This window comes from Rhagoletis pomonella, unplaced genomic scaffold, assembly GCF_013731165.1.
Source record: "Rhagoletis pomonella isolate Grant_MI unplaced genomic scaffold, Rhpom_1.0 Rhpom_scaffold_00007, whole genome shotgun sequence".
In the NCBI taxonomy this organism is placed as follows: Eukaryota; Metazoa; Arthropoda; class Insecta; order Diptera; family Tephritidae; genus Rhagoletis; species Rhagoletis pomonella.
Genome location: NW_023458561.1, coordinates 43,298,451 through 43,310,943, shown reverse-complemented (window position 1 = coordinate 43,310,943; position 12,493 = coordinate 43,298,451). Strand labels below are relative to the sequence as shown.

General features: G+C 36.6%; 2 protein-coding genes across 3 annotated transcripts in view; both read left to right on the top strand.

The window, feature by feature from the left end:
* The window catches only part of LOC118742882 (aarF domain-containing kinase 1), an 18,227-nt gene extending 8,201 nt beyond the window's left edge, over positions 1–10,026 (top strand). The window contains exon 3 of the mRNA XM_036475293.1: positions 9,806–10,026. The gene's annotated coding sequence lies outside the window, so the exon portion shown is untranslated. The remainder of the gene's footprint in view (positions 1–9,805) is intronic.
* LOC118742881 (aarF domain-containing kinase 1-like) lies at positions 2,308–10,026 on the top strand. Of its 2 annotated transcripts, none has more exons than XM_036475291.1 (3): positions 2,308–2,600; positions 8,090–9,360; positions 9,436–10,026. In XM_036475291.1, exons 2-3 carry the CDS (start codon positions 8,155–8,157, stop codon positions 9,775–9,777), a joined length of 1,548 nt encoding a protein of 515 aa, XP_036331184.1. In that variant the 5' UTR covers positions 2,308–2,600; positions 8,090–8,154; the 3' UTR covers positions 9,778–10,026. The 2 variants fall into 2 exon arrangements, with proteins under 2 accessions (XP_036331184.1, XP_036331185.1); XM_036475292.1 differs by lacking the exon at positions 2,308–2,600 and adding an exon at positions 4,771–5,021.
* Positions 10,027–12,493: the final 2,467 nt, after the last annotated feature.

Here is a 12,493-nt window from a genome sequence, read left to right as displayed (position 1 = left end):
TGCGAATCCGCAAAACCAAAAATTACAACAGTGCTAACCATATATTTTAATGAACTAGCGCACACTTTTCACGATTTCGACGCTGCGAATTTTTCCAACATTCAATGTTCCTCTCTTTTGACGCATTCGAAACGCGGCTTGCAAAACTAATAGAAAACGTTCGTAATAATCCTCTTTTATACGATATGGACACGCAGAATTGAATTGGTCAAGATTTAGCAGAATTTTTCAATGTCCCATGAAACAAGTTTATTCGTGTGATTTTAATTACCCCTCATGGGGGTAATTTTGGATACCAAGAATCCGTCTTTTTCCGACCAGTGTGCTTTGTGTCGCTTTTGAATCGATATGCGGGCTCTCCGATTTAAAATAAACGAAACATATTTTACAGGCTTCTAATTGAGTTCAGGAAAGTAAAATTTTCGAACCAACCTAATGTACGTACATAAGGTTGGGTAGCGGACAAAACAAATCGTAACTACCTACGCTAGTTTGGTGACTCATTCGAGTAGAATCTATAGGTTTAAGAGGTTCCGAGAAAATATCCCTCGAGGAAAATTGAAGCATAGGTTCCCGAATTAAATCGATTTTGGCCAAAACATGCCATTTAAAAAAAAAATGTGACGTAGGGGATCAAATAGGTATTGGGGCTTTTGTTAACAAAAAAAAAAACTATGCAAACACATCTGCATATTTCAATTCTATATAACCCAGTTAACCAACAGCATACAAGTTCTTACCTGGTGAAATAACGGGTGATTTTTTTGAGGTTAGGATTTTCATGCATTAGTATTTGACAGATCACGTGGGATTTCAGACATGGTGTCAAAGAGAAAGATGCTCAGTATGCTTTGAAATTTCATCATGAATAGACTTACTAACGAGCAACGCTTGCAAATCATTGAATTTTATTACCAAAATCAGTGTTCGGTTCGAAATGTGTTTCGCGCTTTACGTCCGATTTATGGTCTACATAATCGACCAAGTGAGCAAACAATTAATGCGATTGTGACCAAGTTTCGCACTCAGTTTACTTTATTGGACATTAAACCAACCACACGAATGCGTACAGTGCGTACAGAAGAGAATATTGCGTCTGTTTCTGAGAGTGTTGCTGAAGACCGTGAAATGTCGATTCGTCGCCGTTCGCAGCAATTGGGTTTGTGTTATTCGACCACATGGAAGATTTTACGCAAAGATCTTGGTGTAAAACCGTATAAAATACAGCTCGTGCAAGAACTGAAGCCGAACGATCTGCCACAACGTCGAATTTTCAGTGAATGGGCCCTAGAAAAGTTGGCAGAAAATCCGCTTTTTTATCGACAAATTTTGTTCAGCGATGAGGCTCATTTCTGGTTGAATGGCTTCGTAAATAAGCAAAATTGCCGCATTTGGAGTGAAGAGCAACCAGAAGCCGTTCAAGAACTGCCCATGCATCCCGAAAAATGAACTGTTTGGTGTGGTTTGTACGCTGGTGGAATCATTGGACCGTATTTTTTCAAAGATGCTGTTGGACGCAACGTTACGGTGAATGGCGATCGCTATCGTTCGATGCTAACAAACTTTTTGTTGCCAAAAATGGAAGAACTGAACTTGGTTGACATGTGGTTTCAACAAGATGGCGCTACATGCCACACAGCTCGCGATTCTATGGCCATTTTGAGGGAAAACTTCGGAGAACAATTCATCTCAAGAAATGGACCGGTAAGTTGGCCACCAAGATCATGCGATTTGACGCCTTTAGACTATTTTTTGTGGGGCTACGTCAAGTCTAAAGTCTACAGAAATAAGCCAGCAACTATTCCAGCTTTGGAAGACAACATTTCCGAAGAAATTCGGGCTATTCCGGCCGAAATGCTCGAAAAAGTTGCCCAAAATTGGACTTTCCGAATGGACCACCTAAGACGCAGCCGCGGTCAACATTTAAATGAAATTATCTTCAAAAAGTAAATGTCATGGACCAATCTAACGTTTCAAATAAAGAACCGATGAGATTTTGCAAATTTTATGCGTTTTTTTTAAAAAAAAAGTTATCAAGCTCTTAAAAAATCACCCGTTACATAATTCCGAATTCTCAGGCAACACAAAAACAATAAATACTATCGCCACTCAAATAAAATCACCTTTGTATGCGCGAGAGATGCTCAACAAACAGCAGCGCTCACAAAGTTACCCAAAACATCCCATAATATGTAGTATGTACTCATATTAGCGCATCCATACCTACATACATACCAACTACTCACAGAAGCGGTGCGTCCAACTAGTACTTACTCATCAAGAGCAAAACGTATAAGCATTGTATTAGCTTGTCAGTCGGGTATTGTTGTTCGCGGCAAGCGCATGTGTTGTATGGTTGTGTTAAGGTCAAAGTCGATGCCTTTGTCGTCGTCATCGTTGCTCCGTCATGATCGTCGTCATTAACATTTTCAATTCATTAAATCGGTATCAAAAGTCATGTTAGCTCTTGACTTATAGCGCTATTTCACGTGTTCTTACATTAACCAACTGGCTCTCAACTTAAATACATAGTACGTGGTAGTGTTGACTCGAGCAAATTCTAACGATTTCACAAGTATTACTTAAGCAACATATACTGTATAAGTGAAATTCGCACTATAACCATCAGGTGTATTTTATTTATTTTATACGCGTATGTATTCGCTTTGTAGAAAATTCAATTCAAGTTATTCATTGTTTATGTAACCATGTAACACAGTCTCCGGTACCTATGCTGCTCCTACTGGCACTGGGATTTGATAGTTATTGGGTATTACATAGTGAGTTTTCTGCTGTAGTGGTTATTGTTGTTCTCTTTGGCATGGCTTGGCATTGGCAGAGTGAAAGTCACGAAAAACAAACAATCGACAGCAACAGCGTGCAATGTTCCACAGCACGCCCAGAGCGCCAAATAAAAATGTGGAGCGGAGTGAATTGCAATCATCTGTTTGGTATGGCACGGAAATATACTGGTGTTCATATGCATGTGTACATATGTAACTATTCCCGTTTAAGGTGCTTCATTATTTTTTTTTCAATGCGAATTTTTAATGCTGTTATCAGGTGGTCACGCATTTCATATAATTCTCGCAGTAAAAATTTTGATTGATTTCTTGATTAAATAACGATTAAATCATATGGCTAGTACATTTTTGTGCGGCTCACAGTTCTCCCACTACAAGTATGTATGTATATACATATGTAGTCATTCATTCAGATATGTACTGGTTATTAACCGACTTTACAAATAAGAAAAGGTTATCAATTCGTCCGAATATTACGACGGTTAATAAAGTCATGTATCTACATACATATATATGTAAATTGCGCGCACTTCGAAGCATTTTAAAGGACAAACAAATGATGAAAAATTGCTTAATGATAGTTTTATATGAAAAAGCATAGACAATTGACAGCTTAAAAGACAAACATGTGAAGATGGAAGAGCATATTTGCATATAAATATTTGCAACCAATAGAAAATATTGCTATTCGTCAATTTGTTTAATATCCATTTATTTTATTTATTTATTTATTTATTTATTTATTTATTTATTACAGTCATTTGACCTATATACATTCACGTATATACATTTGAATTATGTATTGCAATATACAATAAAAGTAAAGTTAAATTTAATGCTTAAAATACGTTAACCTGTTACATAATTCCTTCTAAGCTATATAATAGTATGTATATTTAACTAAGATAGCATATTCTCGATGCTGTTGGAATGGACGGGATTCCAAGCAGTACCGTAAATATATCACGTACGATATGCGGTCTAAGAGTGTAATTTCCAGAGCCGCCAAGGACTAGTTTCCAAGCCGCTTCTTATATACTTCTCTACCGGCAGGCGATCTGAATGGACGAAATCCAGAGTCGCGCTATTTGATCGGACGGAAAGGACTAGTTTCAATGCCGACCTTCTTATTTCATACATTATGGGTGATCTGAATGGACGAAATCCAGAGTCGCGCTATTTGATCGGACGGAAAGGACTAGTTTCAATGCCGACCTTCTTATTTCATACATTATGGGTGATCTGAATGGACTAAATCCAGAGTCATCCAGCTAGTACGGATGGAAAGGACTACTTTCCATGCCGGACCTTTCTATCTAATATCCAATGTTCTACAGTGATCAAGTAGTAGTATACAGCGGCAGCCTGAAGCTATTATTTCCCCTGAGTAAATACGAATGGGTTTCACTATTACATCGTAGGATATCACTCAGATAATCTGGGAGTCTACCTTGTTTTATGTTAAACACGAATTTCATAGCGTGATAGAAAATGTGCTGTTTCACGCTCAGCCAGTTTAATTCTGCGATCATTTCCTATATGGGTGTGTCGTACCGCTTGTTCAAGATAAATCGCATAGCCCTATTTTGCATTTTTTGAAGCTTACCTATTTGTGTGTCGCTTGCTATAAAAAAGATAGTTGGACAGTATATGAAATGTGGTTCAACTATAGATCTGTAGACCAAAGTCTTATACCTCCTTCCTAAGTACTTACATGATCTTTTCATGAGACCAATTTTTTTACCAATTTTTGCTACTGTGTAGTCAATATGTTCCTCAAATTTTAACTTATCATCGATATATATACCTAGATATTTAATGATTCTCACTTTCTCAATTACTTCATCTTTAATTTTTAAACTGTAATTATCGGAGCTAACGTTAGCTGCTCTAGATATGACCATAAACTTTGTCTTGTTCACATTTAATTGCAGTCTGTTTACGCACAACCATTTATACAAACAATGAAGGTCTTCCTGCATTTTAATCATTGCATTGGGTAGATTATAGTCACTGAGGGTTAAGAGGGTATCGTCGGCGAACAATTTTATCTTACAATACTTCAATGCTGAGTTTATGTCGTTGATATAAATATTAAAGAGTATTGGAGCTAACACCGACCCTTGTGGTAGACCAATATCTACTGCTACCTTTGTGGATAGAGCTGTGCCAATCACCGTTTGTTGCTTCCTATCAGAAAGAAAACTACGGAACCATGTAAGTTCGATGTTATCTATACCAATATATTCGAGTTTTTTTAGCATTATTTCCCTGTCGATTGTCTCGAAGGCTCTCTTAAGGTCCACAAACACCGCCAAGATAGTTTTCTTGGAGTTCAGGTCCTCCTTCCATTAGCGCTGTTTCGCATGAGTGATTAGCCCTAAAACCTGACTGCTCCTTAATGAGTATTTTATTTGACTCAATATAGTTTAATAGTTGATTTTTTACAACCGTTTCCAGTATTTTTTTCTAAGTTGGGAAAGGTGTTTATTGGCCTGAGCTCCTCCGATTTCCAGGGGCTCAAAAGTTTGCCTCAAAACATACATACATATATAGGCCGTTTTATATATTAAATATAAGTATGTGTGTACGCATGGGTCTTATATTCTATAAGTTATAGTAAACGGCTAATAACAAATCTAACCTCTTGATTAGCGCTGTAGCCACCCGCCTCATAGTGGTCGAGATAGCAAATCTTGCGTAAGAAAATTAATATCTTCCAAAATATAGCAATCATCTCCCGTTTTTTTTTCATTATTTTGGTGCCGGTTGCTCAAAGCCTGGTTGACATTAATCATCGATTAACATCATTAACGATGTTTTCTACTCCATGCAACCGGCCCTAAGAGAATTAATAAGGAACAATTTGAAAACAGGTTTATTTTATAATTTTTTTATTCCAAAAATTGTAAATCAGTTTTTTTCTATTTTAATAGATATGTAAGTACTTTCATTCGCGGTTAAGAACAGGCGCCAAGAACAAAAGACATGATCGAAACTAAACGTCATTCTCGTAGTTTTGTTCCCAAGAACGCTCAAAAGCCCAAACCGAAATGGGAACCAAACCGTCTAGAATGTTCTCAACAGGAATTATATAAGAACAAAACCCTGTGCAACGTTCACAAAGAAAACAAAATGATAACCATATTTTCGGGAACATTTCTAAGAGAACAAACTGGGAACAAAAGTCTCCGGAATATTCTGGCAAAGAACAAAATGCTAATATAAGTCTAAGGAACTTTCTTTGGAAGAACCATTTGGGAACTTAAGTCCCAGGAACTTTCTGACAGAGAACGAAACGGGAACAAATATTTTTTGAACTATTCACGCGAAGAATGGAAGCGAGAAATGTTTGAATATTAAAACAAGTCAAAAAAGAACTGAGATAATTATGCGAATTCCCAACAAGCATTTAGGTTAGAGAACGATTAAAAAAACGATTCGAATTGTCTTGTGTTTCTGTAAGGTAGAAGGTTAGGAGATGTTTAGAGAAACTGTCGAAAATTTTATTTAGCATTCTCTACAAAAAGGTCTTAGCTCACGTTATCGAGAAAACGGTGAAATATCTAATCGTATTTTAAAGCAGGGATCACACGATTTATACATTAGCACATTTGCATTTGGGAATTTTAACATAGTTCTCTAAACTGATTTTCAAATTGCGAACTACATTAGAATTCTAATATAAAATCAAAATATTTTCTCTAACGTTAGACACGGTATTTACTAGTTCAAGTCAACGAAACACTTTAGAAACGAACTTTACTTGCACAGAAAGTTAAAAATTTTTTCGTAAATGGACAGTTCACCCTAATGATAAATGATCTGGAAGTTGAAATGATCCCAACTTTCCTCTGACTTAGAATTAACCATCATGGTTCTCACTGAAACGATTTTTCATCCCAACACGCAGACGCTCCTCTCATTCTTAACGTTCTCGTTTTGTTCTATAGCAGAACGTTCAAACTGCTCTCAATACTGTTTCCCATTTGGTTTTTACTGCGAACGTTCTTGACATTACATTTTCTTCTTATGCAGAACTAAACCATAACCGGAACGCGTTCTTGGTACCTGGTTTATAATGAGAATTATTTAAATTGGTATGTGAAAAAATACTCAGACTCTGAACTCTATTCAAGATTTAATATTTCACCCTGTAAATTGATACTTTGTTTTTGTATGAAATAGGAGCAGGAAAAGTGGTTACTCATACGCTATAACGTACATAGGCGTCTCGTTAATACTCGTACATGGCGTATGAGTAACATTTTACATTTTTTAAGTTGGCATTTTTTTCATTCGCAATGCAAACTTAAATGAAAATATCTTGGAACTGGTAAATGCCTTAAAGTGCTAATGTCTGTTTCAATGGGCACGAGCAAAAAGATTTTTCTTAAACGAATCATCTACAGACAGGCATAGCATCCTCACCACAATAGTCCAGCGAATTATAAACATGAATTCATGGTAGAGCAATTCCAATTATGTTCCCCAGTAATTGTAATTAGGAATCAATTCCTTCAGTCCACAGCAAAGGAATCGTTTACTGTTTCAACTCCCTAGCAGTAATTTCAAATGTAATTTCTTTTATTCTATTGCAAGGACCTGCATATTGTAATTGGAATTAATTTCTTGCTAGTAATGTAATTTTTTTCCAATTCTTTTTAAAGGCAATCGTAGGATGCTCCCAAGTTCTACTGGGTATAGTCATTTGCAGCATTGTGCCCAATAGACTGACTTCACCAGCTTTGTTATTTATAGCATTTATTTCATGTAAGAGAAGGTCAAAAAATAACGCTTGGCGATCATTATTGACAAGCTGGAAATTTTTCACCTGAGTGCACCGCAAATTCTAATTTATGCCCACGCATCTCGACCAGCAATCTTTATACAAGCGCAACATCACACTTACATTAGGGCGGGTCAATTTGTATGGGAAACTTTTTCGGCTATGCGTGTATAGCACAGAAGGATTCTACGAGTAATTCTAAGCAAATTTGTCGAAGAAACCTTGGGTCTAAAATCTTGAGGTTTTTTTGTAGATAGTGTAGAGGATTCATAAATTTTGTATAAAAACAAATTTTAGTCCCGATTGGAGACGGTTAAGTCGTGTCGCACAGGGGCAAAAGTTCAGATTCCTCTATAGAGATTAAAGAAATTTTAAGTTAAATTATTAAGAAATCTGATGTAAAAATTTGCTTTCTACATTTAAGGACCACCCTAATGTACATACATACATATTTATGAAATTCATCACATTAATTCAGTTTTCCTTAAATTTGCAGCTACATTCATACATCGCTGTGCTGCCTTGCAAGTAAACACATCGAGCAACAAAAGTGTGCCATAAATGTTTCGTCGTGTCCTTTCGTACAGCATCATTGGCGCTGGCGTCGTTAGCACCGGCCTTAGTCTACACACAAACGACTACGATGTCAACTCCTTGGGTATTGTGCGTCTCGGCCGTTCGGCAATCACTGTTTTCGATGTGGCACTCACTTACAAACGCGAACTGTTCTATCGTGAGTGGGACAAAAACATGCCCGAGTATAAAGCGGAAAAGAGTCGTGTACACAAAATAGCCGCCCAAAAGTTACTAGAACTGATTTGCGTCAATAAGGGTGTTTACATAAAAACTGGCCAACATATTGGTGCATTGGAGTATTTACTACCCAAAGAATTTGTACAAACAATGAAAATACTACACTCGAATGCACCACAAAATCCTATCGAGGATTTATACAAAGTCATACGACAAGATTTAAAACAAAATCCTGAGGATATATTTGAGACCTTTGAACCAAATCCACTTGGAACTGCATCGCTAGCGCAAGTGCATAAGGCAACACTCAAAACGGGCGAGGTGGTCGCTGTTAAAGTACAACATCCCTATGTGAAGGGAAACTCCCGCGTCGATATGAAGACTATGGAGGTACTAGTGAAATTGATGTCACGCGTTTTCCCCGACTTCAAAATACAATGGCTAGTCGATGAGTGCAAAAAGAATTTACCTGTGGAACTGGATTTTCTGAATGAGGGCAAAAATGCAGAGAAAGTAGCGAAGCAATTTCAAAAATACTCATGGCTACGTGTGCCGAAAATTTATTGGGAACTAAGCTCACCGCGTGTACTAGTCATGGAGTACTTGGAAGGTGGCCAGGTGAACGATCTGGACTATATTAAGCAGCATAAAATCGATCCATTTACTGTGTCGAATAAGATTGGACAATTGTATTCGGAAATGATTTTCACAACGGGTTTCGTGCACAGTGATCCTCATCCTGGTAACATACTTGTACATAAAAGTCCAAAGGGACAAGTAGAAATCATATTATTAGATCATGGTCTCTATGCGAATCTAACTGACAAATTCCGTTATGAATACTCAAAGCTCTGGCTCAGCATATTGAACGTCGATCGACAGGCTATGCGTGTGCATAGTCAGAATTTGGGTATCAAAGGTGATTTATATGGATTATTTGCTTGCATGGTTACGGGGCGACCGTGGGAGACACTAATTCAAGGCATCAACAAAGTGAAGTACACCAAAGAAGAGGTGAGTAGAAATTAAATTGCATTCATTTTTCTTTTGAGATACAACAACAAATCACTGCATATTTATGCCACACAGAAAGAAACGCTGCAAGACAACACCTCACTTGTATTGCCACACATCGCCGATGTGTTAGAGCAAGTTGATCGCCAAATGCTGCTCATACTTAAAACCAACGACCTGATTCGCGGCATAGAAGCTACGTTACGTACACAAAATCGCATGACTGCCTTCTGGGTTATGTCCAAATGTTGTGTTCATTCGACTATTAGTGAACAAAAATCACTGGACTCAACGCGTTGGAATGCGCTGAAATTGTTGGTGCGTGAGAAGTGGGAAATATTCAAATTGAACATCTACTATGTGTACTTGGGCTGCATTAATTTTGGCTTTTTCGCAGCGTTAAAGCAGCTGTTATAGAATTAAATGTGCCTTAAGGAATTTTAATTTTCATACAAATATACATAGATAATTTATGGTTGGCATATGTGTATATAGTATATGTATGTAGATAAGTTGCTAAACTATTTATGCTACTATGTACATCCACCTTTTTTAATGTAACACTTCTCTCAACTAGCGGATAAGTGAGCTGCAGCGTACAAAATACTTGTTGTAAGTTAAAATATAAGGCGAAATAAAAAACTCAGTGAAAGTGACTAACAAAAATGTATTAGATAACTAAACATAAGAGGAGAACTTCACGCCAGTTTTGGACAATTGTTTGGTTCTACAACCGTTCGTCTGTGTGGGCCGATACCAAAAAACTACGCCAATGGCCTTTGTGGTTTGCGAGGTGGCGCCAGTCGTACATCCCGATTGCAGACAGGGCATTTTTCAGATTAGCCCAGTAGATAATTTCAGGAGTTAAAAGCCCTTTCGAAAGGCCTGCCTGAGAGTCAAGAGGCCTTCCATTCTACAGTGCTTTCTCCTTTCTTTTTTGTATGGAGTGGCACAAATTGAAGGACTTCTTCTTTCGCTACTCATAGGAGGCCTTCCAGATGAGCAACATTAAACAACCAATAAAAAAATAGCCAAATCTGGCAAAACTGTGTCCTTATTAATTTGCACATGGCTGTATATGGGGCAATTCACGTCAAATGTCCCAAGCGCGCTGAGCAGTGCGAAACAAGCTGATTTTCGACTATCTGGGAAGCAGACAAAAAATGGGAAAAGAAATTCGAAAACTATGATTTCTATAAATTTTTGTACGCGCTATCCGATGGAGCTATGCGTTTTCAGAAATTTTCCCATTTTCATTACATTTATATATTATCATTATATTTACATCTGCTTTTGCTTAAGGTTATATTTTTTGTCTTTTTTCTGTCTAGAACCCTACCTCTATCCTGTCATTCTGTTTTTCTTTATCTTTATTTGTATCTTTATACTCTATGGATAACAAAATCGATAGTAACATTCATCAAAATATCGATAACAAAACCGCTGAAAATATCAATAACTATTTCCATAACAAATTCGGTAAAAATATCGATACAAGATCGATAACAAATTCGATCCAAATATCGATAACAAAATCGATAAAATATCGATAACTAAATTGAAAAAACAACAAAATTGATAAAAATATCGATAACAAAATCTATAAAAATTTCGATAACAAAATCTAAAAAAAAATTGGACTCGTGCGATTTTAAATTGTTCTGCAGTAAAATTAAATTCCTATTACGCTACCGTGACTAACGCGAAATGCGTTAAAAATAATCAATCATTTATAAAAATTTGAAAATAAATAAATAAACGACTCGCCCTAAACTTTATTATTGTTAAAAGTGCCGATACACCTATCAAAGCGCGGTATTTAAGTAGATTTTCCTTTCTGCGTTGTGCATATAGATGGTCCTCTGCAATAACGACACAACTCGCAACTCAAAAAAAAAAACCTATACTACTGTTAAGTGCATCATATCTCTAATCCTTGCTTAAGTAAGTAGAAAGGCTTACCAATTGAGTAGAAAGGATTAGAGACATGGATTAAGCAAGGCTTAGGGCACTTGAAGTAGAGGTTCCCTTTTTTTGAAAAAAAAAACTTCGTTTAGCCACTTCAAGTATTTCGCAAAACTTCTAATACACAATTCTGCGTATTTAAAGCAAATGCCAATTCCATACGAATCAGAAAGATACGGTCTTTATTAAAAGATTTCGTATTATTTTGGCCTCGTCGGTTTTTTGGTGTTTCCTTTGGACTTGGCAAATTTACCTTTCATTGAATATAAACGAGAAATAATAAAATAAAAGTACCTTAATTCTTTTCGAAAGTACCTTAACCCTTTTCGAAACAACGCATTTTTAATTTGTCATGCTCTCTATTTCAAAATATGACTTTTCAAAAAAAGTGGACTTAGCAACTTTTCACTCTAAGTTAGCGATATATCGTACCATTACTGCAAGAGTGTAATATGTAATCAAAAAAAAAGTTGTTTTAGTTTATGCTGAAATACGCATGCGCACCGAGTAATAATAGGTTCTTTTCTTAGAAGAAAATGTGTCTTCATTTTTACCACGCGGCTGTAAACTTTAATTCCGTTATTCTCAAATTTTTAATTCTTCGACGCTCTTGTAGTAAAGGTACGATATAAATATGTATGTACATATATTATGATTACCTCTCTGTGCCTCTGCTGAACGTTTATTGCGTGTAATACCGGCCTTTTTTTTATTGTAACAGAGACATGCGGAAAAAAATAAATGTTAATTTTTATTTGAACTTAGTTACTGCTGCAACACGATTCTCTTGCATACATACGTACCAAAATCAAGCCGAAGCACAAGAATAGCAATAAAATAATGTAAAAGTAATACAAACTGCCCCAGTACCAATAATCATCAGTGATGATAACAGTACCCGAAGCTGCTGGTTCAACCGTTGTGGATAGCCACGGAGTTTCTGTTACATTATCGCTACTGGCCGTTGTTAGAGCGGTAGTAATCGCGATACTTTTATTACCGGCAGAATATACCGTTGATGTACTGTTTCGTAAATGTGAGGTTATAGTCGTCCCGACGGTTGTACCGACCGTTGTAATGCTAGCAAACATGACCGACATTTTAAGGATACCAAACGTTACGCAGCAAAGATATTTTTCAACTAAAAATTAAGTTTATCCGAAATTGT